Raw genomic sequence first — 27,765 nt, 5'->3', positions numbered from 1 at the left:
GAAACCAGAGCAAGATTAGCAGTTAGTAATTATATTCCGAGATATTCAAAATTGACTTACAGTATGCAGACTAAATCTTCTAACTATAACTACGAGAACTAACTTTAGATGAAAATGATTTATTTTTTAATGTATTTTGAATTGTTTAATATTAAATGCATCATTTGATATTATTATATTTGTGGCAATTACTATTATGTTTGTAGTCATGTAGGCAAGTACATATTACGTATTATTATTAAGTTATAATAAATATTGTAGATCTACGTCACTGGGTGGACCGCAACACTTCAAAAAATTAGAAGTAGCCCATACTCTGGAAAAGTCTGCCCATCCCTGATTTAGATATTAAATTCACTGCTTTCACCTTTGCCACAATTATTTCTTGTGTTTGGCACAGCATAACCTTATTTAGCTCTGGCGTAGTTACGGCACACCAATCATCCCTCTTCCGTCGACGTTTGATCTCTAAAAAAAAAAAAAAAAAAAAAAAAAAAAAACCGAAAGACTTCAACGAAACTTCGTATTATTTTACAACTGATGAACAGCTGTGTTTTTACACCAGACGTATGGCTGTTCGGAAAATAGCAGAGACGATGTTAAATTAAATGTAAAAATAACTGATGGCACAACTCTGTCAGACAACTTCTGATTAACTCTTAACTAGTTACACACTTCTATATGATAAAAATAAAGTCTCTTAGTTCTCTTAATTACCTCTAAACTGCAGATATAAACTAAATACTGAATTAAATGGTTTCTTATGGCTGAAGTAGTTGTTATAAGAATAATTTTATAATTTCAAATAATTTCTTTAAAATTTGATGTCGTATGCAATTAAAATATAGGAACTAAAACAAATACTTTCATGATTAGATAAATAAATGCATTCTGTAAATAAATAAGCATATTACTTCCTTTAAGAGCCATGTTGATTTTAAGTTTAGAAAATTGAGACAACAGAGTTTCCTATTCTTTTTAATGTGATTAAATCCTTTACCTTCAAAATATTTCAAATTTCAAATTCAATATTTCAAAGGGATTTTTATTTCTTAAAGTATTATTACATAAATTTAAAGCGTTTTAAAACTTTCTATAGTGTGCTAAAAGTTGATTAGTGAAATATAATGAGAAATTTATATCCTTTAAAAAAGACTACACAATCATTCTCTATTTTATATCGTCGCTATTGTATCAAAATTATGTATGTCAAAAACCCCATACATCAAAACATCTGATATTTTATGTCACAGCTGGAACCTCTAGTGACATATAAGTAGTTTGTGACAATATACAATTATAACATATCACAAATAACAATTTGACAGCAGATGTAACAAACCTATACAAATGTTTTGGCAAATTTGTCATTTTGGTATAATAATGAATATATGTGAACCCACGTTTTAATGGTTGAGTCCAAAAATCTTAGAAAAAGAAATATGTTATGACGTGAAAATGGCCAAATATTAGTTGACAATACTACAAAATATTAGCTGAGTAGACTTTTATTGAAACTTAAAATTCATGGACCCAAAATCAGTAATAGCTATACTGTAATGGCTCTTGTCACATTAATTGTAACTGCTTGCTCCAGGCATCAGATACTTCGCTCTCTAGAGCTGTGAAGAGCTACTAAGGGCTCATCGAGTAATCGATAGCCCAACCATTTCCACCTTTCATGTTCTTTCATATTTTGAAATGAAACTTGTAAACACACCCTTGTATAGAGTAACCTTGAAAAATATTTGAAGCACTACATGGATTATTTAAAGATTCCCATAGTATTATAGCACAGTTCAAAACGAATGTGACATCGCATAAATATGACAGCTTTACGAAATGGTTATTCTGTTTTTAGCATCGTAAATTTTACATAAAACGGAACAAACATTAAGTAAAAAATCCTAACGTATTTCATAATTATAAAAAAGAAACAACCAGGGCATACCATTTAGCGAAGCTCAAGAGAATAAAACTGCTAGAAAGATAGGTTCTATAATGAGTGAAATGCCAAATTATACTTGAATTAAACGAATTAATATTATCACTATCGTTGTTTTATTGTGATTTTATCGTTTATCACTTTTGGCTATGCTGCGTTTAACTAAATATTAAAGCATATTTAGAAAAACTCAATAAAATTCATAAAATAGTAGTTATAAACGTGACGAAACATAAGTTTGTAAATTTAAAAAAAACCTATAAGTATAAAAGTAACAGAGCAATATTTTAAAAAAATAAAGAAGGCATGGTACTCTATTGTTTCTGAATAAGACTATAAGCAAAAGCCATTTATTCAAAAATGCAGAGAGAATCTACATTTTTCCAAAAGACTAAAACACACGAAATGGAGAATTTTGTGGAACTGTAGATTCAGAATTAGGGAACGTTCGACTTTTTGACGTAAGCCGAGAACATTCAATTGCAGATTCACAATTGCATTCAACAGTTGTGAGTGTGTACACTGACAATTGCATTCAATCGAAATTGACAATTGCATTGTCAGTCGTGCATATTGACAATCGCATTCAGCAAAATATTGTATGCAAGATATAGTGTGCATAGATACCATAGAGCTGTAGCATTCCCATTTCTTCAGAATGTAAATTGAAAAATCAGTTTACTTAATTTTGAACTTAATAATTCGATTCAACAATGATCTTTTTAAATCTTTCAATCTGTGGGAAAATTGCTGTTTAAATGATATGTCTTACATTGTAAAGGTCAGTACCATTTCCTGCTGCTGCAAATGTCAATAAAAAAGCGCATCAGCAAGGGTTGAGAAGATATTAAAAACGAGGTTTTAAACATTTTTTCAATTCTTATTTCAAAATAAATGAAAACAATAAATATTTAATGTTAAGTAATTATTAATTTAAAATACTGCTCAATAAAATTTTATTGAAAATAAATACGGAAATAGTGACCCCACATGTGTATTTATTTTAACTTACACTTCCGTTTTTTTTTTTTTTTTTTTTTTTTAAGAAAATCTGCGGTTCCTTACTTTTTTAGAACTATAGGAAATATAATTGAAAAACTTTTAACAAAATTGGTTTAAAAATTAGTTATTTTTTAATTACAATTTTCTTTTTTAAACTTATTATTTTTGAATGTAGATCAAACTATTATTTTTATTAACTAATAATCGTATCGAGGAGAACAATAATCTCAATGTCTGAAATTCTGAGTGCATGAATGGTAATTTTTTTAAGCAGGCACTTTTTTTTATACTCATCCAAGTTTAAAACATAACAATAACCAGTGAAGAATGCTCTTACACTTGATGTCAAGTACCAATTCATTTAAAAAATGCAAAATTTGGACTCAGCAATTTAGTAAAATTATTCCAAATCAATTTAAAATTATGTCAAAATGGATCATTGCACAATGTAACCTAAATTCGAGCACGTTTACAACGCGAGAGCCACTAATGGGTGAGCAAATCGAACTGAACCAGCTTAACTCTTTATAGTTCATCGCTATATATTCTAACCACCTATAAAATATTTTTATGAGGGCTCAAATAAGTATTTTAAAATGATAAATATCGTAATCGGATGCTTAAAATTCGATTGAGTGACGTTAATAGTTAAAAATACATAAAGTCTATAATTAAGTATCGTTTAAATTCAAAAGTGGTAAATATGCTTACCACTGCTCGTTCACGATGTAAGGATTTTCTTAGTGACATTAAGTTTCAGCGTTTGTCATTAAATTTCCACTCCTGAAAAAGTTTTCAGACATGAAAAACCATTGTGTTGTGTTCCTTGTGTCTAAGATGTTCTTATATTTAATTATTATTATTATTTGTTATTGAATTTATTTAATTTAAATTCAACATTCATATTTAAAAATGAAGAAAAATTGTTGATGGAATTTCTTAAAATTAGGAATCTTCATGTTAATGATTTTATGCATATTTTGACTTCAATTTTAATGCATTGATTATTTGAATACTGTAGTTTACAATATTTAAGTTTAATTCTTAAGGCAAAACGTGGACAAGATGTTATTAATAAAATTGAGTCAGATTACAACAGTTTTATTTTCATACATTGTAGCAATCCACCGAGCCAGTCTAATAAATGCAAAATGAGCTACAAACTTTAATGTAAGATATTACTGAATTTGAATTCTATGATTTCTAACTAAATAAAACTATATAAAGTTTTTTAAATTACCTGCAATAGAGTGGTAAGCATGCTTACTAATGAATATTCGATGATTTTTTTACCCTTAACGCTCAATGGTAAGTATGTTTACCACTTTCAGTTTTCCCTGAACGATTTCTGGTAAGTATATTTACCACTCCTTATTTCATAAATTAAAACGCAAATCAACGAACTTTTGATGTCTTAGTATTTACATCATCAGTTTATCATGATATAACCCTAAAACGTTTTATTTGTCAATGCCCCGGAATTATGCCATATTAAGGGTTAAATTTCTGTCAAATTTTCTGTAAAGTAATGTAGGCCAAAAGATATATTGAAAATAACAGATAGGTCTTTCATGAGATAGAAAACAAAGGAATTGACTTGACGGGGAAATAATAAGAAGCATTTTTGGGCTTTCAATTAAATGTTAATAATTAACAATCCTCTTCGTCCATTTACAATCAAAAGATAAAAATGAATTCTTAGTGTCTGAATGCAGGATTGAAATAAATGACAAATAAGAATATCTAACTGAGTGAAAGAAAAGCGAAATAAATATGATGAACTCTTCCGCTTTCGCTGATGAAATATGCGATCTGGTGTTAAAAGTTAATTTGATGCTTCATTGAGCAAATGAATTCCAAATCATGCTTCATTATAATTCTCGGATTTTTCTTTTGGTTCCTTTACTTTAGAACTGGCAAAATCACAGAATTCTCAGTAATTATTGTTTTAGTGTCTTTCATATTTGGGCTTCCATCGTCTACAGCAAATCTTAAACCGCGGGGTGCAATCCTTTGTTGGATCTGATAGAAAGATTTTCAAACTGTCTCTCTTTCAGATTCTTCAATATTTGTAAGTAAAAGTAGTTAATTAAAATATTTCGTCAAAATTTAATAAATAATGGATTTTGATTTAATTTATATCGACAATATTTTTCTAATGGAAATAGGGTAGCGGAAACTTTTGCTACCAAAAAAGAGTCAAACAGAAAAAAGTTTATGAAGCTCCTATCGACTTAATCGATGATAACTTGAATATTTTTTCTCCCTATATATATGCTCTCACAGAGGAGCGTCACAAATTCATGAATAAGAAGTTTCCGGATAAGTAAGCAGATTTTAGATATCCTGGTTGGTATAATAATGATGTGGTGTTCAGTTACCTCCACTTCCATAATGAAAAGTACCTCCAGCGCGAGAAGGATCGGCTGGGGATAAGTATTCAGTCGGACAATCAAACCCGTTAGAACTGATGTGATGTAGAGTGGGAGGGTGGATATTCAGCTCTTTCAAATACCCATCACTCCATTTCTATCATGCCATTTAAATAGGTTGTGAATTCATCGTCTGGAAATTTTTAAAAGTATTTTTTCATCAATGGCATGCAGTTTTCATCAATAAAATAAAATATTAATGGATTGACACGATTGAAACTCTTTTTGATGTCTATTCACATTCCCAACCCACTTGTATTTTAAAAAAAATACTGTTTCTGATTTAGTCTTGTACTTCGAAAATTAAGTACAGTGAATAGACTTAACCATTGTAGATCAATTGCATTTTTAGCATTGGAGATTTAACTTCCGTATTTTTAGATGATACGCAAAGCAAAAAAAGATTACTGGAGTAGTTCCATCTGTGTCCAAATAAAGCTATTCTCCGCAGTTAGATGCCGAAAACGTATCTATATTTTGTTTTTATATCCAACAGTCACAAAACAGCACCCTTTATTTTAAAATGATTAATTAACCCACTGGAATGCTGACAATCAACAACCAAATAAAAAATTTCCTTTTCTAGAAGTAATTGTATCCTTTCTTAAGATTCCTGGCATTAAGAGGATTCAAAAAAATTTTCTGAAGCAGCTCAAAATACATTTACGGATAGCTTGTCACGCGATAAACTTTAACTTGAATTGATATAACAAATTATATGAATTGGTAATTCAGGGATTTTAAGCTTCTGAATCATCATCCTTTTCATCGTCTTTTTTATCTCTGTATGAATATCCTTCTCACAATCTACGTTTCGCAATTTGAGGTTTATGAACATAGATTTCGTCAATCTATTTGAAACTGCATTTAATATAAAAATATTATATTAAATTAAAGTACCATCGAAAACATTTGTAACTTTAAATAAATATTTCTGGACCGAAAATTTTTTAACTAATGCTTTTTATATGACCATACTGAAATTGCATATTATTGCCAAAGCAACTGAAGGAACATCGCACATTTGAGTATATGTAGTAAAATCACGGTTAAATTTTTTTTTCAGTTGTTTCAAGATAAAACCATTGTTGTTGAATTATTTTATACTAGAAAAGCTTAGATAATTCGTGGTATACTATGCATGCATTTATTTGAAATATATATGATACAAAATGAACTTTTTACTGCTCATAAGTGGAAACTGCAAATACCACTTCTTTAGTAGGATTTTGTACAAAAAATAAAGAACTGATTCACCGAAACGTCTGGATGTATGCAAAGTTGGCACACCAAATTTCAAAGCATCAGAGGTTTCAGGAAAATTTAGCGTATTTATTTAAGCAGGAAGTCTTACTTAAGTCTTCTGACGTGAGTCCACAGATGTAGCACCTCATTGTTGATGTTGTTCCTATTCCAGCATTGCAGACTTTTCTGTCAGTCATTGTCTGTAGAACAATGTGTTTAAGCTTTACACTCCATCAACAGTTGGAACTTCTCTATTGATGAACATGTTTATTTGACCCTGAATGTGCTTCATTTTTTCGTTTGTAATATCTGATATTTCATGTACAATTCTGATTCAGAATCTTGTGGTTGTCATATGGCTTTCTTCTTTTCATTTAATATATATTAGCAATCATTTTTTATAGAAACACAAAAGCTCTAAAAGATATTGGCATCACTATAACTTATGTTTGGAAATTTATTTTAAATTATGATTATTGGAGCCCTTTAACTCCATTTGGATATTAATTCAAGAACGTGCCTTTTTTCGAATTTAACTTGTAATACTTCTTTTAAATACTTCAAAACCATGAAGTGGGGTATTTTAATAAGTTCTGCAATTTGTTTCAGATATATATATATATATATATATATATATATATATATATATATATATATATATATATATATATATATATATATATATATATATATATATATATATATATATATATAATATTATTTTTTCATGGACAATAACTGAATCTTCGTCTGGATAATACTGAGTTTTCTTTTTGTTTTGTGCAATGAATAAAGGTATACAATTTTATTTGAACTATTTATCACTTCAGAGTAGTTTTTTACTAATTCTGCGTTAGTAAAAATTGTCTTTCTTTGGGACAGGATATTTTTTTACTTTGTTCTTTTAAAAGTTTCTTTATTAATCCTTTTAAGGGCACAGTGGACTTTGAAATAAGCAAAAATCGACAGAAACATGAAATTTTATTTTTATCGTTTCCTCACAAAAATATGTGTTTATATTCAACTAAAATTCAATTATAAGATATATTGTTCAATAAAATGAATATTTCAAGGACCAAAATTAAAAAAGCATATTTTAATTACTTTCTTCAAAGTTATAGTGTAATTAGATTTAAATATCTTTGAAACGTTCCAGATGTCTTAATTTTTGAAGAAAGTCAATAGAATTGATAATAAAGATTTCTATTAAACATTAAAAGAAAATAAGTTATGCATTTTATATTTCGAAGTTTTTTTGATTGTTAAAAGTTAATTTTAGTACCGAAAAACATAAAATTCTTATGAAAATTCAGTACGTGTAGATAAAAATATTTCTAAAAAATTAGCATTTAATTGGAATTATAAAATCATGCACAGTTTTATTCTAAATAAATTTATATTGGGTAATATGGAAAAAATAATAGAAAAAATTAAAAATTAAGTCTTCTGAAATATTGTGAAATTAAAATTTTTTTTAATTTTTAAAAAATAATATTTCGTTTCAAAAAATTTTTAAAGAAGAAATTTGACGTATTTATATTTTAATACATATACCTAAAAAATGTCATAATTCTAAGTAAAAAATTCACAAATGTCTAATAGTGTCTACTGTACCCTTAAATTAATTAATCAAATTTTCATTAAAAATCCATTTAAATTCTTTTTAGCTTTTGTTGGAATTTCTGTAGTATTTTTTCTTTTTTATCATCACTACCACATCAGAATAAGCGGTGGTTGTATGATTCATAGATTTTCATGCATTTATTCATTTCACTTGACTCTATGAAATCTTTTTGAGGAGGGAATGGATAATTACAAAAAAAAAATAATAATGCTATTTTGATAATATTTCCAAAAAAATTATAATTCCCTTAGTGAAAATTAGCTTGTTACCTTGAAAAAAATTAGCTTGTTGAAAAACCATCTTTTTATAAAGTCGGATTTAAAATACTTGAGCAAATGTTTAAGTGAACTTCTCCTAGTGCCTGATGCTCTTGGACCTCCCCCCCCCCCTCCAAAAAAACCCACTTCATCATCTGCTCTATGGATGAATTTTTTAACCAATTTATACAATACCAATCTAGTATACTCTCTTTCAATCTTCAGAAGCTGAAAAATAAAGCCTCTGTAATACGTTAACAAGAATATATATATATATATATTTTCATTGTTGTTTTAGTGGGTATAAAATAAGGCATGTCAATGTTGCTAAAACGAATCTCAGAAATAGGTAAATCTTAAGTTGTAACGTTGCAAATTATTCTGGTTTATCAACTAATTATTTTAATCAATTTTAATTCATTACCATATGGTACTTTAATCCACAATAATAAAAATTTTTTGAGACTTTTTATTCTTAAATATAATATCAATAAATTCATAAAATGTAATAAGCTGATATCGTATTTGTTAGAAGCCAAACAGGAAACAATGAATCTCTTAGAAGCCATTAGCAGTTTCATCTTTTTTATATCTTCTGATTTTTGTAAATTTTAATGGAAATAATAATATTCTGTTTGGTTATCTAAAGGAGTTATACGTTATATTATTTTTTCTAGATCAATATGCATTGATAATAACTATTAAATGTTAGTATATTAAAACATTAATTTGCTAAGTTTTGTTTCTCTGGATTTAACCGCATTGGTTATTGAGCGAGTCATGCTTGATATAATTTTTATGGAGTAGTAGTAAAATTAGTTTAATAGTAAATTCAATTTAAAATCGGAATTCCTTATAATTTAATCGTAAAAAGAAATTTATAAAAAAATAATTATAAAATTTACAATTATATGCGAAATATTTTTTCGTTGAAATGGGCACACTATATTGCAAACATTATGAATATAATTTTAAAAAATATCCAACAAATCCTGACGTACAATTAAAAAGCTTTTATAATATATAAATTAGTGCTAAACAGCGTTAAAAAATAGCATTTTTCAAGTTTTAAATTTTTTAATAAAAAATGAAACTATTTAAATTAAAACAAAATTTAAAAGTAAAGGCTCTAATCTTTCTCTAATAAGTACATTTGATTAAATTTCAATCCACCAATTCATGTAACAAAGCTGAAATGTAAGAAAAAAGCACGTACAAAAAGATCCTCTACTGAGTACAAGAGACATCTTATATGACTCATGCTGTTGATCCAAGCACTAATGAGTCAACTTCTTTATAACACGTCTTTTAATATTGTTGGAAAAATTTTACATTTCGCATTTTTGACCAAGATTTTACCAAAAATACTATATTATAATAATATTTCGCCAATTCATATTAAGGGATTTTTCTGGATAGTGTAAATAAATTTTGCAACTTTACAAATCCAAATGTTATGGTACAATTAATAGAAAAAAAAAACAGTATGATTGTTTATCTGTCTGTCAACATAGAATAAACAATGTCAAGAATTAATTTTTAATATTTTAAATCAGCACAACGAGATTTGAAAATTTAAAAAGAAAATTTTTAAAATTATGCATATAATGAATGAAGTATAATTTTTAAATATATGCATTAAATATGAATGTTGTGAAAACAATATGTTTCCCCTTTTAATAAGAACATTGATAGAACTTAAGAAATTTATTATATTTTTAATTTATTTTATTCACATTAGAAACCACACAAATAAAATAATATTGTATTTATAATAGTGCATTACAAAAATGCTCACGGGGAATTTTTTGTAACAAAGATATTAAATCATATCAATTATGAATATGTTTGTTGTTAATAACAACGATTCGTAGAATAAATATCGATTAAACTAAAACCGACATAAAACAATAGGCTTGTAACCCAAGTATATTTAAAGTCTTTAAACATCAAAGAAATTTTTTTTTTATACGGTATATAACAATATTGCCTGTCATAAGAATCGTATGCGAGTCCATAGTTGATTTCCAATTTAAAAGACGGATTCAGTATCTCTGAATGTATTGCAATTTTGGTTTTGCTGATAATTAAAGTGTTGGTTATGAGACATTCGGATGAAAATAAGGCTGCAATGAAATAAGATCACTTTTCCTCGGGAAATAAAAACTACATACGTTATAAGCAATTAAAAAATATATGAAACTATATCTTTTTAGCTTAATATTAGTCTAATTACAAACGAACGAAAAGAGAAAAAGGAGAAAAAGAATATTTAAATAGCTTTCATATCTCATCATATCTTTATTTTTTAATCAGTTGTGAGTTGGATGTATTTTTGCGATGCTAATAAAAAAGCTTTCATCATCCCTTTGATTAAGTTTAAGCATTTTTTTCTTTCATAAGTAGGAAAGAAAATTTTTAAATATTGTACGAATTCTTTGAACTTAAACGCAGAAGCAAATTGAATTATCTTGACACGGAAAAAAATTCTATATCAAGGGCATCTAAAGAATTTCAAAAACTAGAGAGTTGGCTTGCAGTTTGCTTATGCTTATGTGCATATTTTCGAATGCAGCTATTTTATGATTGAGAAAATAAATCAATGAAAAGCAATTATTACTTGCTTTTATTAATTGCAAATCGAAAGAATTATTTCAACAAAAACATAATTGATACTTTGAATATTTATCTTCGTTTTCCTGATTTATTGTTATGAGACATTCGGATGAAAATAAGGCTGCAATGAAATAAGATCACTTTTCCTCGGGAAATAAAAACTACATACGTTATAAGCAATTAAAAATATATGAAACTATATCTTTTTAGCTTAATATTAGTCTAATTACAAACGAACGAAAAGAGAAAAAGGAGAAAAAGGAGAAAAAGAATATTTAAATAGCTTTCATATCTCATCATATCTTTATTTTTTAATCAGTTGTGAGTTGGATGTATTTTTGCGATGCTAATAAAAAAGCTTTCATCATCCCTTTGATTAAGTTTAAGCATTTTTTTCTTTCATAAGTAGGAAAGAAAATTTTTAAATATTGTACGAATTCTTTGAACTTAAACGCAGAAGCAAATTGAATTATCTTGACACGGAAAAAAATTCTATATCAGGGGCATCTAAAGAATTTCAAAAACTAGAGAGTTGGCTTGCAGTTTGCTTATGCTTATGTGCATATTTTCGAATGCAGCTATTTTATGATTGAGAAAATAAATCAATGAAAAGCAATTATTACTTGCTTTTATTAATTGCAAATCGAAAGAATTATTTCAACAAAAACATAATTGATACTTTGAATATTTATCTTCGTTTTCCTGATTTATTGTTATGAGACATTCGGATGAAAATAAGGCTGCAATGAAATAAGATCACTTTTCCTCGGGAAATAAAAACTACATACATTATAAGCAATTAAAAATATATGAAACTATATCTTTTTAGCTTAATATTAGTCTAATTAGCACACTAAAAATCGATGGTACTTTAAAGTTAGCACACTAAAAATCATAAATGAAATATCCAAAGAGACAAGAGCACATGCATAATCGTTTTCAGAACTTTAATTTAACAAAGAATCATGTTAGTTCAACTCAAATATTTCTAATGGTTTCCTTACCGATAAAAGAAAAGCAACCAGTTATCTAATGATCCACGAATTATGTTTCCTTTTTAAATTTAGGAGTTCGTTTTTAAATTTAAAATTGGTTTAACCCTTTTTACCGATGGTACTTTAAAGTACCGTTTAAATCCGGTTGATGTCTAGACAACATGACTATTTTTTCGAACAGTATTTGAAAGAACACAAAGAATGTTTTTCCAATAAAAAACAGTAGATATCATCAAAAAAATAACATTAAAAATCTTATATAATTAATTAAATTATTTTAATTAATTAAAAAAAGTTTTTTTTCTTCTACCTGAGTTTATTCCGTTTGTACCAAAACTTAACTAATGGTTCAAAAATAAATTTGAAAAATGGATGGTAAAATAATTCGGTAAGTAAAGGGTTAAATGTTTATTTTTGAAAAAGAATAGAGCTTGATAAATGTTTGAATTTATTTTCCATTCGCGAAGAGATATTTAGGAGAAACTACTGTATAACATGTACATAAATAGAAGGAACACATGAATTAAAACTCTTGTTGTTGTTTTTGTCCTTTGTTGAAGAACAAACAACAAAAAACAGCTGCTAATAACAGATACGCATGCTGACTGCCTAATGATAAAGAACAAAGACTAGATTAACTTTATGACTTCGCATTGTTCAAACACTCGTCTAAGAATAATACTCCCCTCATTTCAAAACAATAAACAGCACTTTCTACTCAAGAAAATTAAGACACCTTTTTTTTTATTTATCTTTTGAAACTTCCCAACTGTATCTCACGAATATCATTGCCCTACCATTTATCCTATTTTTGCTCACCAAGCATTAAGAAAACATTTTCCAACCATCAGTTTTGATATTTTTCTTCTGTGAGTTTTTATGCTGCACTTAATTATGCCGGGCGTTATCATCGCGACGTTCCCAGGAGTCGGAGGTCAGCGGGATCAGACTTAACAAGTAGGAGGAGGCTCGTTTCTGCAATTAGTAGGCGAGGAACCCAAAGGCAAAGAAGGACTTCAGAGTAACGGTTATAAATCGGACGAGACTTTCGAAATATATTACTGAATTCCATGCCATTCAAATTGCTGCAATGAAAACAATCTGTGGTCATAATATGACACATTTCGAAGGAATGTATTTTGAAATATGAGAAAAAAATATGCAGAAAAGAACAAAAATGACGAAGAAAATTAATACTAGGTAAAAGTGACATTTTAATATCGAAAAGGAGCACATTAGAACTAGCGGGAAAAGATTAACGTAAAATAGAAGAAGAATATACAATAATAAAAAAAATTTCCAATGAACTCTAACCTTTACGCTGTATGCCAGTGGTTCTTAACCTTTTTAAGCCGCTACCCAAATTTGAGAAATATGTTCATGTCGCGACCCAAAAAAAAGTCAAAATTTTTTCATTCCTTTATTTTAGATCGTATTTTTAAAAAATCTTCAATCCTACGATGATGATTTTTTTTAACTTACAATTTTTTTATTTATTTTTTTAATAATAAAGATAAACAAAAGTACTTTTCGATCCAAGGAAAATTTAATTAATAATCAAGTGTTTTTAATAATTTTTATTGACCAAATTAAAATATATTTATAACTTTTTGAAAATAATTAACATTTTAACTTATTGCTAAAAAAAAAAAGAAAGAAATATCAATACATATGTTAAGTCTTTTAAATTTTAAATGCAAGTCATGCAGTTTTAATGAGAACCTTGTGGTTTGAATACATTTTGAAAGATCTTCAAACCTCGGTTGAATGATTGTCAAGGAGCACCTTATATCTATTTCAGGATTTAACTTGTTCCGGTAATTGTTTTTGATTACACACAGAGCCGAAAAACCAGCCTCACACATATATGTTGTTGCAAAGGGCAATAATACTTATAGGGCTGTTTCACCCCAACTTGGCAGTATTGTAAAAGGCAGAAAATGTGACGCTCCGCGCTATGAAAGAGTTCCCCATCCATTTTGACTTTAAAACAACTAAAATGCGCTGACATTTATCAAATTATATCATAAATTACAGATATCGTTTTTTTTATCAGCATGTATTTAAAATTATTCTCAAGTTAGAAGTGCTTACCTGTTAAATATTTTGTAAATAAAGCGAACGAATAAAACCAAAAGATTGACATAATGAAATATTTGGCGCGCTTCTCTTGTACGCCCTCGCCAGCTTTGCTCCATTTAGTTCTCACCGTTATTATCATCACACGTACTTTTTTTGCTCTCGCTTTTTAATCAGCTGATATTTTTTGATCTTGTTAATAACATTCATTTTCGATTGTTGATATTTATTCAAGTCGTCATTTCTAAAATGTCTGAAATTTGGTGTATTACTAACTTTTTTGGTTCGACTCAGAACGACCCAAGAAATATGCTTCGCGACCCAATTTTGGGTCGCGACCCATAGGTTAAGAACCGCTGCTGTATGCAATGGTTTCACTAACACTTTTATATCAATTTTTAATTTCAATAACATACATATTTATCCTCTCATTTAAAATTTATAAATAATATGCATTTAGGCAATAAGTGGTACGACGATAATTAAATAATGTTTATGCAAAGCCTGTCTTTCCCTGTCATATAGTTTAAAAAATTGTGTCGTTCATTTCCCATGTTCATGGTTATGTTATACGAAATAGATAGCAAAGGAATAATAAATTATTGGAATAAATTATTTTCTAACACCAGAAAGGTATTTTACTTTTTATATTAATTATATACTCCATGTGAGATCAGTAACAAGGTTGGTGACACAAGAGGGAGGGTATTGCTTCTTTCCTGTGTCAGTGACCGCTTGTCCCACCCTCTCCTCGTCGGAAAGAATTAAAAGATTCGCCGACAAAAATCTTCTCTCTTTTGTTAGGGAGGTGCAGAAAGTTGGATATCAAAGATTCTGATAACTTATATCCTAACTTTAAACTATTAAATAATAAACAGACAAACGAATTCTGTCTGAATTTGTTGACTCGGTTAACAACAGTTAAGTCTGTAAAATATCGGACATCTGATTCTGTTGCCGTCCGTTTAGCTGCAATTAGCGCTATGTTTGGTATAATAACCGACATGATGACAATTGAATCAGGTGTCACGTTTCACCGACTATTTTTGGTCGGTTGATTAAGATACCAACACGACGGATGAAAGTTATGTAACTTTCATCGATTGTTTTGATCACTTGTCGGCGGAATTGTTACGGAAAATGAGAACATTAGTATTACAATAATGGGGTGTTAGGATAATGGGAAGAACGCATGGCCGGCTTTCAAATAGCTTGTACGATTCAAATTTTACAGAATACTAAAAGAAACGACATTTTATTTACTCAATCGTTTCTTTTTCGTAGCAATAAATTTGCAGGATTTTCTAATTTATTATATTTTACTTTTTTATGATAATTCATTGTCTGGTTAGTAATTAAAGCCAATCTAGTAATTTCATCAGCAGCTAATGTTACCACTCTCCTCCAATATAGTCTGTCTAAGAAGAGTTGCTTTTTTCGTAATTAAATTATATGAGTTCATTTTAAACTAATGGTGTTTAGCAAATTTGCAAATTGAAATGATATTTTCTTAAATGTGAAATACACTTTTTGCGATGTAATTCATTAAACTGCAATTATTTCTCTAATAAAGTATTAGAGACTATAATTTAACAACAAAAGTAAATATATATGATATGATAGGCAGCTAGCTATCCACAGTTAAAAAATCTCTACAGCGTTCCAAATTTTTTAAGTGAGTTTATATCAAACTTTTTTCACATACCATATTCAATAATCGGAATATGAAGGTGTGTGTGTGTGTGTGTGTGTGTTTTGGCAATAATTTTATCACAAAAATTATATTATTCCAAATGTTTCTTTTAATGCCATATGGATAAACTTGTCTAATTAAAATGATGATTCATTCATTAAAATGTTTAAAGAAAATTCATATCTATCGCATTGAGAAAAACCAGGAGTTAATATTGAGCAATATATATATATATTTGAAAACATAGACGCTTAGTTGCTTTATGAAAAACGTTCTTGGAATAAACCCCCAAATTTAAAATTGAAGTCAGGCGAGTTCGAATTAAAGAACAGATTTCTTGTTTTTGAATAAATTCTTTCCAGAATAATAATTCCATAAATTCCTATTTTCCAGTTAAAAATTTACATTTATAAATCTTTTTTAATCAATTTTTAAGAAATATATCAATACAAATGCAAAAAAAAAAAAAAAAAAAAAAAACGCTAATTGTTTTTCTCAAAAAAAAAAAAAGATTTAGATTTTTTTTTTTTGAAATTTTTCTTCAAAGATCCACTTAAAGAGGTACCGGGAGTGTCCATAGATAAGAAGTCAATAATTCTCCATGCTGTCTGGAGAATTCTAACTTTCCGTATCTTGGGTACAGTAAATGGTAAAAATAGTTAAAATTGTACAATGCTTTTAGCAAGTTCGAATGCTCTAGGCACACTTGGTCACAGTTTTTTTGGTGTGGAGGGAGGAAATAACACAATTTGGTGCACGCCATTTGAAGATAAACTGCAGGCGATAACATTAAATATATCCCTTATTACCGAAATTATTATATTCAGAGGAAAAGATTTAGTAGCGATTGACCGTCCCCATCGTCACTCTGTCAATGTCTCATCAAGTACATAAAGACATCTTTAAAAGGTTGGCTTTGTTATCCTTACAAGGATCAATTGTAAATGGGCAGCAACACCTCTTGCAATTTGACATTTCATTGGAAATATGAGTCGAGCGCAATAGTTTTCGAGCAATGATGGGGTAATCTCGCTTTTCTTGTTAAATGTGCGGGGGCATTTCCCAGTGTCTATAAATAAATCGCAAGTGCACATTAAAATGTTGTCTGTTACATCTGCTGCGTAGCGCTTAATTAGTAAACCTGTATCTGCGACACTGAATTTGTGGAACACAGCAAGGAGTCTTTCCAGAACCTTATTTTTCATTTGAAAAGTTATTGCGTATATAAAGTATTACCTAGCAGCAAAATAAAATATTCTGCGTTTATCCTTGGAGACACATTCCTGATATGCTCTTTTTTCTTCTGTGCTTCTGATATGATATTCTTTCTTTGCCTTATTGAACAATCTTTACACAAATATTTTCAAAAATAATATTCAAATATTGTAGTATGTCACCAATTTTTTGTAATATTAAAAATGTAGTTTTCTCTTTGTTTTAATATTTTGATATTTTTTTTATTCGTAATGACTGTATACATTTCGGATTAAAAGATTTTTTTGGCAAGGACAAGGATTTTTTCTTTCCATTCTTTCATATAATGTGCTTTTTACTAAAAAATGTCATTTATTTTGAACCTTCGATGTTTTAAAAAGCTTTATATTAAATTTATTTATTTAATATAAAGCTTTAATTAAATAAATTTTAATTAATTTTAAAATATTTCAAGCATTTTGAAAATGGATTTAATGAAAAGCGTCCCTAAAATAAAAGTGTGTAATTTTGAATAATTTTATGATTTTTTTTCGTAAGCTATATCATATGCAGATTTGCTTTTAAATAGGAAAAAAAGAATAAATTCAACTTTTTGGAAATTCAGTTTCTTATTATACTCAAATTCGTAGGAGATACCGTTGTTCATACGGTATGAAATCTTACTTAACTGATGAATGCATGCGCTACCATTATAACTTAGCAGAAATATTGATGGATGGGGCAGGTGGATGGCTAGTATAATTAAAGGTAATAATATAAAGGCTATATAGTTAAAGCAATTTTAAGTTCCTTTCATTCATGTTTTTAAATTTTAATTGAAACTGTTTTGTATTTTATTGTCATATTTGAGCATTGCAATTTATGTTTTCGAACTAAATATTTGCTACTAGTACCTTCTAACGCATATCGCATTTATGGAAATATCTTTTTAAACAATTGAAATGTCTGAGAGATTCACATGAATTTTACAGTATATGGAGACTTCTCAGTGTCGCCCCCTATCATTCTTACTGAGTTTGAGAAATTAGTTTCTTTAGTTTGAGAAATTGAAAAATTCAAATTTTGAGTTAAAATATTTACATTTAAAAATGTATCAAAAATATTTTTCAAAACTACTTTTAGTTAAAAAATCTGGTACTAAAACTATAATTTTTGCTGATAAAAAGTGACTTTATTTTAAATAAGTGTTTATCTACTTCACATAAGAAAACAGCAATTACTATAATTGATATTTTGGTGAGCAATCCAGATTTGATTTTGAAAAGTTCTTTAAAATTTTATTTCATTGATTTTGTTTGAAATAGCGTCCATTTAATGAACTAAATTCAATTCATTTAGCGTAATATATCGTTCAGTAGTCAAGCTTAATAATAATTTAATAACTATTCTCACTTGTTTCCCATTATTATTTTATTTTGTTATAAAAACTAAATAATTATGTGAAAACAATTTTCCAGTATCAAACATATCATTTGAGATTATGTAACTGATTCGTCGTTTTCCATTATTCTGCATCGTTTGATTGTACAATTTTTATTTTTCGACATCATATAAATAGTTAATTATTGCAATTAATTAATTAAATTATTTAGCATTAATAAATGCTAATTAATATGAAATTAACTATTGCGTGTTTTTTCGAAGCTAAATCAAAGAAATGTTGCTTGCCTTCTGTAGGATGTCTTACCTTTTGGTCAAAAAATTTCTGTCGCTGCCTCTGGCTTGACATTTAAGTAAAAAATAATAATTCTACGATTATCTGCTGATTATATTACTCATTAACAAATTCATAGCTGTTAGAAATGGAATACACACAAGACGTGTTGTTTGCCAACGGATTCTAAAACTCTGCGCTTCTGCACATGTGTTAGGATGAGTTTAATTCAACAAAATAGGGGTGACAGGGAAGATGAAGGGAAGAGATGTTTACATTTAACAGTAAGGTCAATTCCGAAAATGCGCGCATCCTTCCGCGTCTCACCCTTAGTGAGATAGAATCGTCGAAAAGGAGTCATCTCGGGATATTGAAACGAACAGTATGTCTTTCTAATCACCTATATGTTTTCTGAATGGTTTAAGAGTATTGTTAACATCTAAGTTTCAAATATATAACGTGTTTCAAAATAAAAGTTTCTCGTTATGGAGAGTCCCTGTGAGTACCAAATGTAATCGGTAAGAAAAAATGAATATTCTTGCAACACTTCATGTACTTTTTGACTTTCCTCCAGCGACGGGAGGTCACGACTTGAGAAATTCAGTTCTTAATGAGCTCTTTAGAAAGTCTCTTAATATTTTTAGAAAGCTCATGCATTAATGTATGAAAGTGCACTCATCAACCGATACCACGAGAAATTTTTTTAAATCTTTGAGCACAGCTTATATATTAGAAAGTGATCGCAGTAATTATGTAATTTGTAAATATTTAAATAATTATAAATACAACTTGAATGGTGATGACTAATATGCATAACTTCTGTTATCATGAAAATGGTATTGAATTTTTAATTGATAGTATTTAAATGTTTAAAGAATCTTTGTCTCAACTTTACGAAATAGAATTCCACTAAGCAAATTATAAAAAGCAGCTATTAATTATTAAATATATAAACAGATGATTCGAAATGTTAAGTTTATTAACCAGCAGATTTTCTTAGAAGCGTTGTTCTAGTGAATAATTGTCCTTTGTGAATTATGGCTATTGTGCAAGAAATAAGAATAATTTTTGTATCATACGTTTTTATAGTAATTATCATTCGAATTTTTGCTTATAATTAAAAATTCATAAATTTTAAAAAATTTCTAAAATTTATGAATAAAAAAAATCAAAACAAAATATTCTTATGATTAATATTAGTATTTTAATTTAAAATATTTTTAAATTCCTAAATTAAAACTATAAATTTAAAAAATTATTTTGAAAAACAATTTTTTAAAAACTATTGAAGTTTAAAGCTTGATTACCCTACTCAATTATTCAATTTGCTTCGCCGCGGGTCGACAGCAAAAACTTATATAAGTTGTACTCGAAATGCTTTATTTTTCCACCGGAATCGGTTGATTTTCATATATAAATGAGTAAACACCCTAAAGTTATGTTATTAATATAATAAGTCTCTCATCGAGCTGAATTTTTCGTAAAAGTTTTCTTCAAGCATTAATTTTTTTTTCCGAACAGTACATCGATCCCCAGAAGATAGTATCACCTCTAGGAGAAAGCCCATTTCTACCATGACAACTTTAAACACTAACTTACTACAAATTAGTAGGCTTATGTTTACATCTAAAAATCAAAACAATTTCATATAACTCATTCCCACGTTACTTTATGGAAATGAGCATTAGTTTAAAGAATTGAGGATGATTGAAAGACTTTTATTTTAGTACTTGGGAAATCTTAATTTCCCTTTGATTGCGACTGAATAAACTGCAAAAGAAAGATATATTTTCAGCATTCATCAATAAAGTAAAAAATAATGTTTTTCTAAATTCACTTATTGAATTAATCTGCAGTATACCGTTTTTTCTTTCCTTTTTTTTTTTTTTTTTTGGTAATTCACATATGTAAACAAGTACTTTTACATATTTAATAAAAATGCCAATAACTTCCAAAATATTATGAAAAAATTTAAATATGAATTAAATTTATTTCATACTTCAACGTGAAGAAATCAAACATGTGAAGTGAAAGGAATTTTAAAGAATTAACAGAAATTTTTGATTCCGAGAAAGTCATTTTATCCGTCCGTCATTTTATTAAAATAAAGAAACAGGAACTGAACTAAGGAAGCAAAAAGATTTCTTAACAAAACAAAAACTCTGTTTCCTTATCCTTTAAAAGAGAATTCAAAATTCATTGCCATAGGTACCGATCAGAAAACCAAATAGGAAAATTTTTAGAAAACAGTTTTCAAAAAATGAAAATAAATTTAATTTTCCGATTAAATGTTACACAGCAAAAGAAATCCTAATTCTCAATTCTTTTTAAAAGAAAAGAGAGTCTGTTAAAAGGAAAAGGGAAAGAAGGTTTTAAAGGAAAAGAGGGAAAAATTGTTTTAAATTCATAAAACGCCTTCAACACATCAAAGACGAAATAATACGAAAAAGGGAAATCAAGAGATTTTTCATTCCAGACATCTTTCAGCATTTATAGGTGCAAGAAAAAAAAGCCATCATGTATGTGAAAAAGAACATTTGTCCTAATTATAAGTACGTCTAGTTCAATAGTCATATTTTTCATAAGTAATCGATGCTGGTAAGACCGTTTACTTAAGTAAGATGCTGGTAAGGCTGGTCATACCGTTAGCCCAAAGGCAAACACACAATTTGGAAAAATTGTAAACTTTAGTATTTTGAGAAGTTTTATTTATATCTAGAAGACTGCAGCTACATACGAATATAAAAACTTTTCACAAAAATAGTTCGATTATATGTGCGGTCTGAATGTATGAAAAATCTTTGAGTCCAAAGTAAAGGAAAGCTTTACGTTAGAAACAATAAATTAACAAAGAAACAATAATTAGAATAAATTAAAAACATTTTTTTAATTCTCCAACATAACAGAAAAAGAAACGGTGTTGAGGCAGGTAGAGAAATATTGGTTGACTTCTCTAATGAACACATCTTAACCGTCATTCTGTGGAAGATTTTTCAGATGCAAAATATAAATAGAAAACTTTTAAAAATAAATTTTTAAAAGTTTTCTTTTTTTTTAAGTAGGCATTTTTTTTTAATGTTTTAACTTCTAAAACGTTTTAAAACCGAAGATTTAAGAAATTTTTCCGATTGAGAAAGAATTCTCTGCAACAATCGAATTTTCTAATTGAGTTTTTTCTCATTTGTCGGAAATGTTAATAATTAAGAAAAACTCGTTTATATTTTTCCTTATTTACAATCTTCTAGATAATAAACATTGTCCAGTGGTGCTGTTTAGTACTGTATTATGTTGGGGAATCTTCTATTTCTATGTTTACGATGTTCTCGGAAATATTGGTTCATTACCCTTATTGTTTAACCTGAAAAAATTTCAAATTCAACTGACAAAATAGAATGCTCGAGGACCAGCGGAACGATAGAAGAGAAAATAGATCTAGAACGTGTCTGAATAAACAGAAGTTGTTTGTCTTTAGATTCATATATTAAACTGAAACATACCAACCAAGAAATTGTTGGTAATAGGTCATTGTCACTTAACGTCCACTTCCTTTTATTAAAATGGAAAAAAATAAAGAAAAAATAAATGATCTTCTTTTCCCTTTCAGGTCTCACAATCTCCTTTGTAAAATTCATACATCTACATGGTATGTTAAGGTTTTTTTTTTTTTTTTTTTTGTAAGTTGGAATTTTTTAAACGTTTTAACTTCTGAAAGTTTTAAAACTGAAGATTTAAGAAATTTTTCCGATTGAGAAAGAATTTTTTGCAAGAACCGAATTTTCTAATTGAGTTTTTTCTCATTTGTCGGAAATGCTCAATAATGAAGGAAAACTCATTTATATTTTTGATTCTTTACAATCTCCTAGATAATAAACACTGTCTTATGGTGCTGTTTAGCAAAGTATTAGTGTTGGGGAATCTTATGTTCCTATGTTTACAACGTTCTCGAAAATATTGCTTCACTACCGTATTGTTTAACCTGCAAAAATTCCGAATTTAACTGCCACAATAAAATGCTCGAGGATAAGTGGAAAAATAGAAGGAAATGGTGTCTTCCGAATTTCTGCACTTGATCCTAATCTATTTACTTTAGGCTTTATTGATTTTGTGCAGACCTCTGATAAAACCTCTGATTTTCTTTTAATTCTTCCATTTTCTTATGTAATTTATTTAAGTAATTCATATTTAAATCTCCAAGGTTTTTTTTTTTAATTTTTATTTTACTCCTTTTGGTAAATAAGATTTATGGCATTCATGTTTCATCCAAAATTTTAATCATAGGTCAGTCGTTGCTGACCTGTAAATATCAATGATGATTTATTATTGAAAATGTGTAACTGACATCCATTATTTTATGCCATGTATTCATAGGCATGAATTCTTTACTTTAAATCCAACACTTATCGAATAAAAATTTGAAACTTTCTCTAACAAAAGCAAGATTTAGACAGACATTTAAGGGAAAGAGATCTCATGACACTTATAATTGTTATTAAGAAAAATGAAATCACAAAAGATTGAATGCTACATAGTTTATCAAACTTTTATGTACTACTATTAACTAATCTTGAAACAAAAAAAAATGTTTTTGTAATTATAAAAAATTCCTTTAAATGCATCTGAACGCTATATCAATTAAACTTTGTAACCTTTATTCATAACTTCTGTTCTACATACTTTTTATACTATCAAGAAAATAATCCCCCCCCCTAAAAGAAAGTTTCACCAATCAAGAGAAATTTTCTAAGAATTCTCAATGAAGGAGAATGAAAATTATAATAGTTTGTATGCTTTTAGAGAATTCCAAACCATTTGAGATCCGACATTAGTGTGTATTAATAACAGCATCATAACAATTTCATTTGTTTCCTAAACATCATCAAAAACAGGGAATCATCAACAAAAATAGGGAATGTTTTACTCTCTTCTTGAGCAAATCATCTCAAGAAATTTCAATCAATTACAATTCGAAAAGGGATCTGTATTTTATTTGATAAAAATTTCGAAAAATCTATTATTTCTCTTGAAAGGAATACACTGTATGAATACAATCAAGCACAATAATCAAGAAATTTGAAATATTTGAAAGGGAATTTAATTATAACTTGAATATGACATCACGTCTGAAATGTATAAGCCGTTTCTGAAATATTTTTATAAGTTAGAAAAAAGCTTCCTTTTCTTAATTAGGGTCACTTCATGCTCACATTAAGTCACCCATTTAATTCATTTCGCATCTTCCAGGAGGGGGGAAGAGATATGAAGTACTGAAAATAGTTGGGTGATATGCATCGTTACATTTTATATATAACTATAACATCACATGAATGAAATAGCATAACATGTTATCTTGAAGATGGATTGATTGAATATCCCAATGGAAATTTAGTATTATACGGGCATTGAAGTTTGAAGACGGCCAGATGGCTTAGTCATAAGATTTTTCTCTGAAATTTACCACCCATTTTAAAGAAAGAAGATTTAAGAGTTTTCTTTGAAATTTACCACCAATTTTATAGAACATTTATTCTATATATGTGTCCTTTGCCTTATTGCATGCGAAAAGCTCTTTTACCGTCCATTTAATTGGCTATATTTTATACATTGTTAGCCCACGTGAAAAGCTTATGCTCAATACTTGTCATTAAGTTTTCACTACTATAAATTCTTACTGTGAAACACTGATTAACTTAAGGGGTTTATGAATTCGCTTAAAGAGAAAATATGTTGTAAAAGAAATTTCCTAGAATAAATGAAAATAACATTTTTGGCGTAATTAATCCATGCCAAATTTCGTTTCCAATAACTAACTCTAAAACTGGACGGTGCTCTAAACACAAAAGACACATGTAAACAGTTCATTATAAGGGAGCATATGACATTACAAATTATGCATTCAATATCTATTTTAACTTTTCGAAATTTCATTAAAAATAGTTACACAAATAGTATGCTTTTATAGAGAATATGAAACCTAAATTGAGAAGCACTTTTATAATCTTGAAAGCTCATTGATTTCTTTCAATTGATTTATAATCCAGTTTTATTTAATTTTATGTATTTGAGTCCAGTTCTTTCTGCATCTTCCGGAAAGGGGTCCTGCTTTAACACGGAGATACAGCAGATTAAAACCAGATTGAATTTTTAAATCAGGAGAATTACCACATTTAATTTTACGAAATTAAATCCAGTTCTTTCTGCATCTTTCGGGAGGGTCCGGCTTTAACACGGAGATACAGTAGATTAAAACAAGATTTGATTTTTAAATCAGGAGAATTACCACATAGTATTATTTGTAGAGAATTTCATAAGGTGAAAACATCAGTTGCAATATCCTTGTTGCTTTACCGGAGTTCGTGCAGTAAGAAACTCACGTCACGCATGCTGAAGTCCTTTATTTTTGATGAAAACTAGATGCAAAAATTATAAAGAAAGAATAAAAATAGCGGGTCTTGAAGTTACAATGCTATAAGGACAAAAAAAAAAAAAAAAAAAAAAATACGATACTTTCTGAAGTGATAACTAATCCAGCAGTGAACAGTCGGTAACACAAAATAGTTATATAAGTAAGTAATGGAATAAACGTGTGGAAAGGACAGAAAACCGGAAGTCAGGCTTGTCAACGTCATTTGTAAAAGAATTATTTTGACTCCAGTATCGTTTGTCACCCTCTTTCGGAAATTCGGCCTTCAAATACATTAAGATTGGAAAATTTACAGTCGTGGTAAAAGTCATCTCTTCATCAATCCTTCAAATTTCTGATTTATCCTTTTCTACTCATATCAGGAAGAGGAATCGGAAACGAGTTGTATCTTCTGAAATTTTTTTAAAATTGAATCATAGACGCTATTTATCTACAAATCTGTTATATAATAAATGAAAATTAATAAAAAATATGTTACTTCTATAATGCATCCAAATACCTATGCAACTTACATTTTATTACAATTAAAAAAGTTTTTCTCCTCGTATAATTTATTTCCTATACTAATTTTTCAGAAGATTTAATATGTTTATCAGCTGATTCAAAGTGATAAGATCGAAGATTCTCTAATATGGTCTTTCTCAATCTGTGCGTCGCAGTTCCTTAGGTAGGCACGATAATATGAGAAAAAGACAAAAAAAAAAAAAAAAAAAAAAAAAAAAAACTACAACCGAAAAAAAGGGAGGACAATTTCTTGTAACAAAAACAGAAGCACAGACCAATGCTTATAAGTAATACTGAATACATCTCGCTTACTATTTAAAAGTCTCGAGTTCATTGAAAGTGTAATAAAATTCAATAAAACCATTGAAAGAGGGTGTGCTCAAAGTTACGATGAAAAATTGGGCCCCAACTTTTGAAAGATAGAAAGCCGCTGTTCTAAGATACTCGCAAATTCAAAACATTTTATATTTCTTATAATTGAGTATTCACTTACACAGCGAAGATCTCTCAAGGTTAAATGGTTTTATTTCATTAAAAAAATCTTTTCATTAATGCTCGCTATTACTTTCTTTTATTCAATGAAAAGGGATAAAGCGAATCCAAAAATATTAATATAAAAATTGCATTTCATATTCGTTGGTATTAAAATTATGAATGTTTTTTAAAGTCAGCATGATCTTTCCAAAATGATAAAATCAAGTAATATAAAAAAAATCAAATTCAACTCCTACTTAGGTCACACAGAAGAATTTTATTTAAGTGACTTTTTATTAAATAATTATCAAAAAAAAAATTATTAAGTATCTCAAAATTATTGATTTTCGCAAGAACTGAACTCGCATTCTTCACCTTCAAGTGAAAAATGCTGAAATCCTTGCATATTACCAACCTGCTTGTTGATTTCAATTTTCTTTACAAACGGCTAAAACTCTATTTAAAGTATTAAAAAATAATTAAATTTAATTAATGAATTAATATTTGAAAAAAACTGTATTAACATCGTGTTATCCACTACAAGTTTAAAAAAAAATGTATTTGAACTTGAGTGGATGAATAAAAAGTACTTTATTAACGATTGAAAATTTGGACAAGATATATAAATATATATAGGGAGAGTGCGAACTAATAGTAGGAATTGAAAAATGGTATTATTTTTACAGTTGTAAAGAAATACAAATGTATTTATTATAAAAGAATTGATTCTGTAATTTTAAATTGCACTGAGACAGATGAAATTCACTTACCATCGTGGTCACGACTGTCATAAGATGAGATGCAATTTAAGGCACTGTTGTCAAACACCACGACCACTACAACTAAGACACAGAAGATGAGGAGTACAGCCACAGACGCCCTAGATCGGGTAGATTTTGCATCTTTTAAAGAATTTCGTGATTTTCGAGAGCAATAACCGACAATTCCAGCTATTCCTGCGATGATCATGTAAACACCCACTAACATGTGTTTCATCTTATGACATTTTCGGTTTCGCGACTTGAGGGAAAACACCACTCCAAAGCTCAACTGTAACAGTCCCAGAATAAAAATAAAAATCGACACAACAACACAAGCCTTCTGCCGACGACAGTGTTTTTCTCGATAAAAAGCCATTGGACAGTGTTAAAAGAGCTCCGAAATTTTTCCTTTGAAATCCATCTGCAATGACTTGAGCTACTCGATCTCACTTTCTCTTTTCTCTTCAGTTTCTTCAGGAGGCGAATTCAAAACTTATTTCGGATTTCGGTGGGTTTCCACATTTGGCGTCTTATGGCTGTCGGGTAATCCACTCATCACCTTCGCGTGTTGACAACCCTCTCGTCTCCGCATTAAAGAATTTTCTTTGCACTAGAAAAATGATAATGTAATTTCATACACTGCTAACTTTCTATTATTTGAAAGTCAGTAACGTTTTTAGAAAAACATCGTTTTTTGTAGAAGTGTTTATTCACTGTTTGATTCATCTGTTTTGATTACTAAATCAACGAAATTAAAATAAATGTATATACATCCTTTTTATCTCTCATTGATTATGTGTATTTTGGAATTTACTTTATTCGTGTTCTGTGATAAATAATATGCCAGC

At 28.5% G+C, this 27,765-nt stretch overlaps 1 protein-coding gene across 1 annotated transcript in view; it reads right to left on the bottom strand.

The window, feature by feature from the left end:
* The window catches only part of LOC129958869 (uncharacterized), a 47,144-nt gene extending 19,733 nt beyond the window's left edge, over window positions 1-27,411 (bottom strand). The window contains exon 1 of the mRNA XM_056071591.1: window positions 26,927-27,411. Coding sequence (XP_055927566.1) covers window positions 26,927-27,293 — 367 coding nt within the window. The 5' untranslated portion in view covers window positions 27,294-27,411. The remainder of the gene's footprint in view (window positions 1-26,926) is intronic.
* Between the last annotated feature and the right edge of the window lie 354 nt (window positions 27,412-27,765).

The sequence above is a fragment of the Argiope bruennichi genome, chromosome X1, assembly GCF_947563725.1.
Source record: "Argiope bruennichi chromosome X1, qqArgBrue1.1, whole genome shotgun sequence".
Classification (NCBI taxonomy): Eukaryota; Metazoa; Arthropoda; class Arachnida; order Araneae; family Araneidae; genus Argiope; species Argiope bruennichi.
Note: the sequence above shows the minus strand (reverse complement) of the source record. Positions and strands in the feature narration are given on the sequence as shown.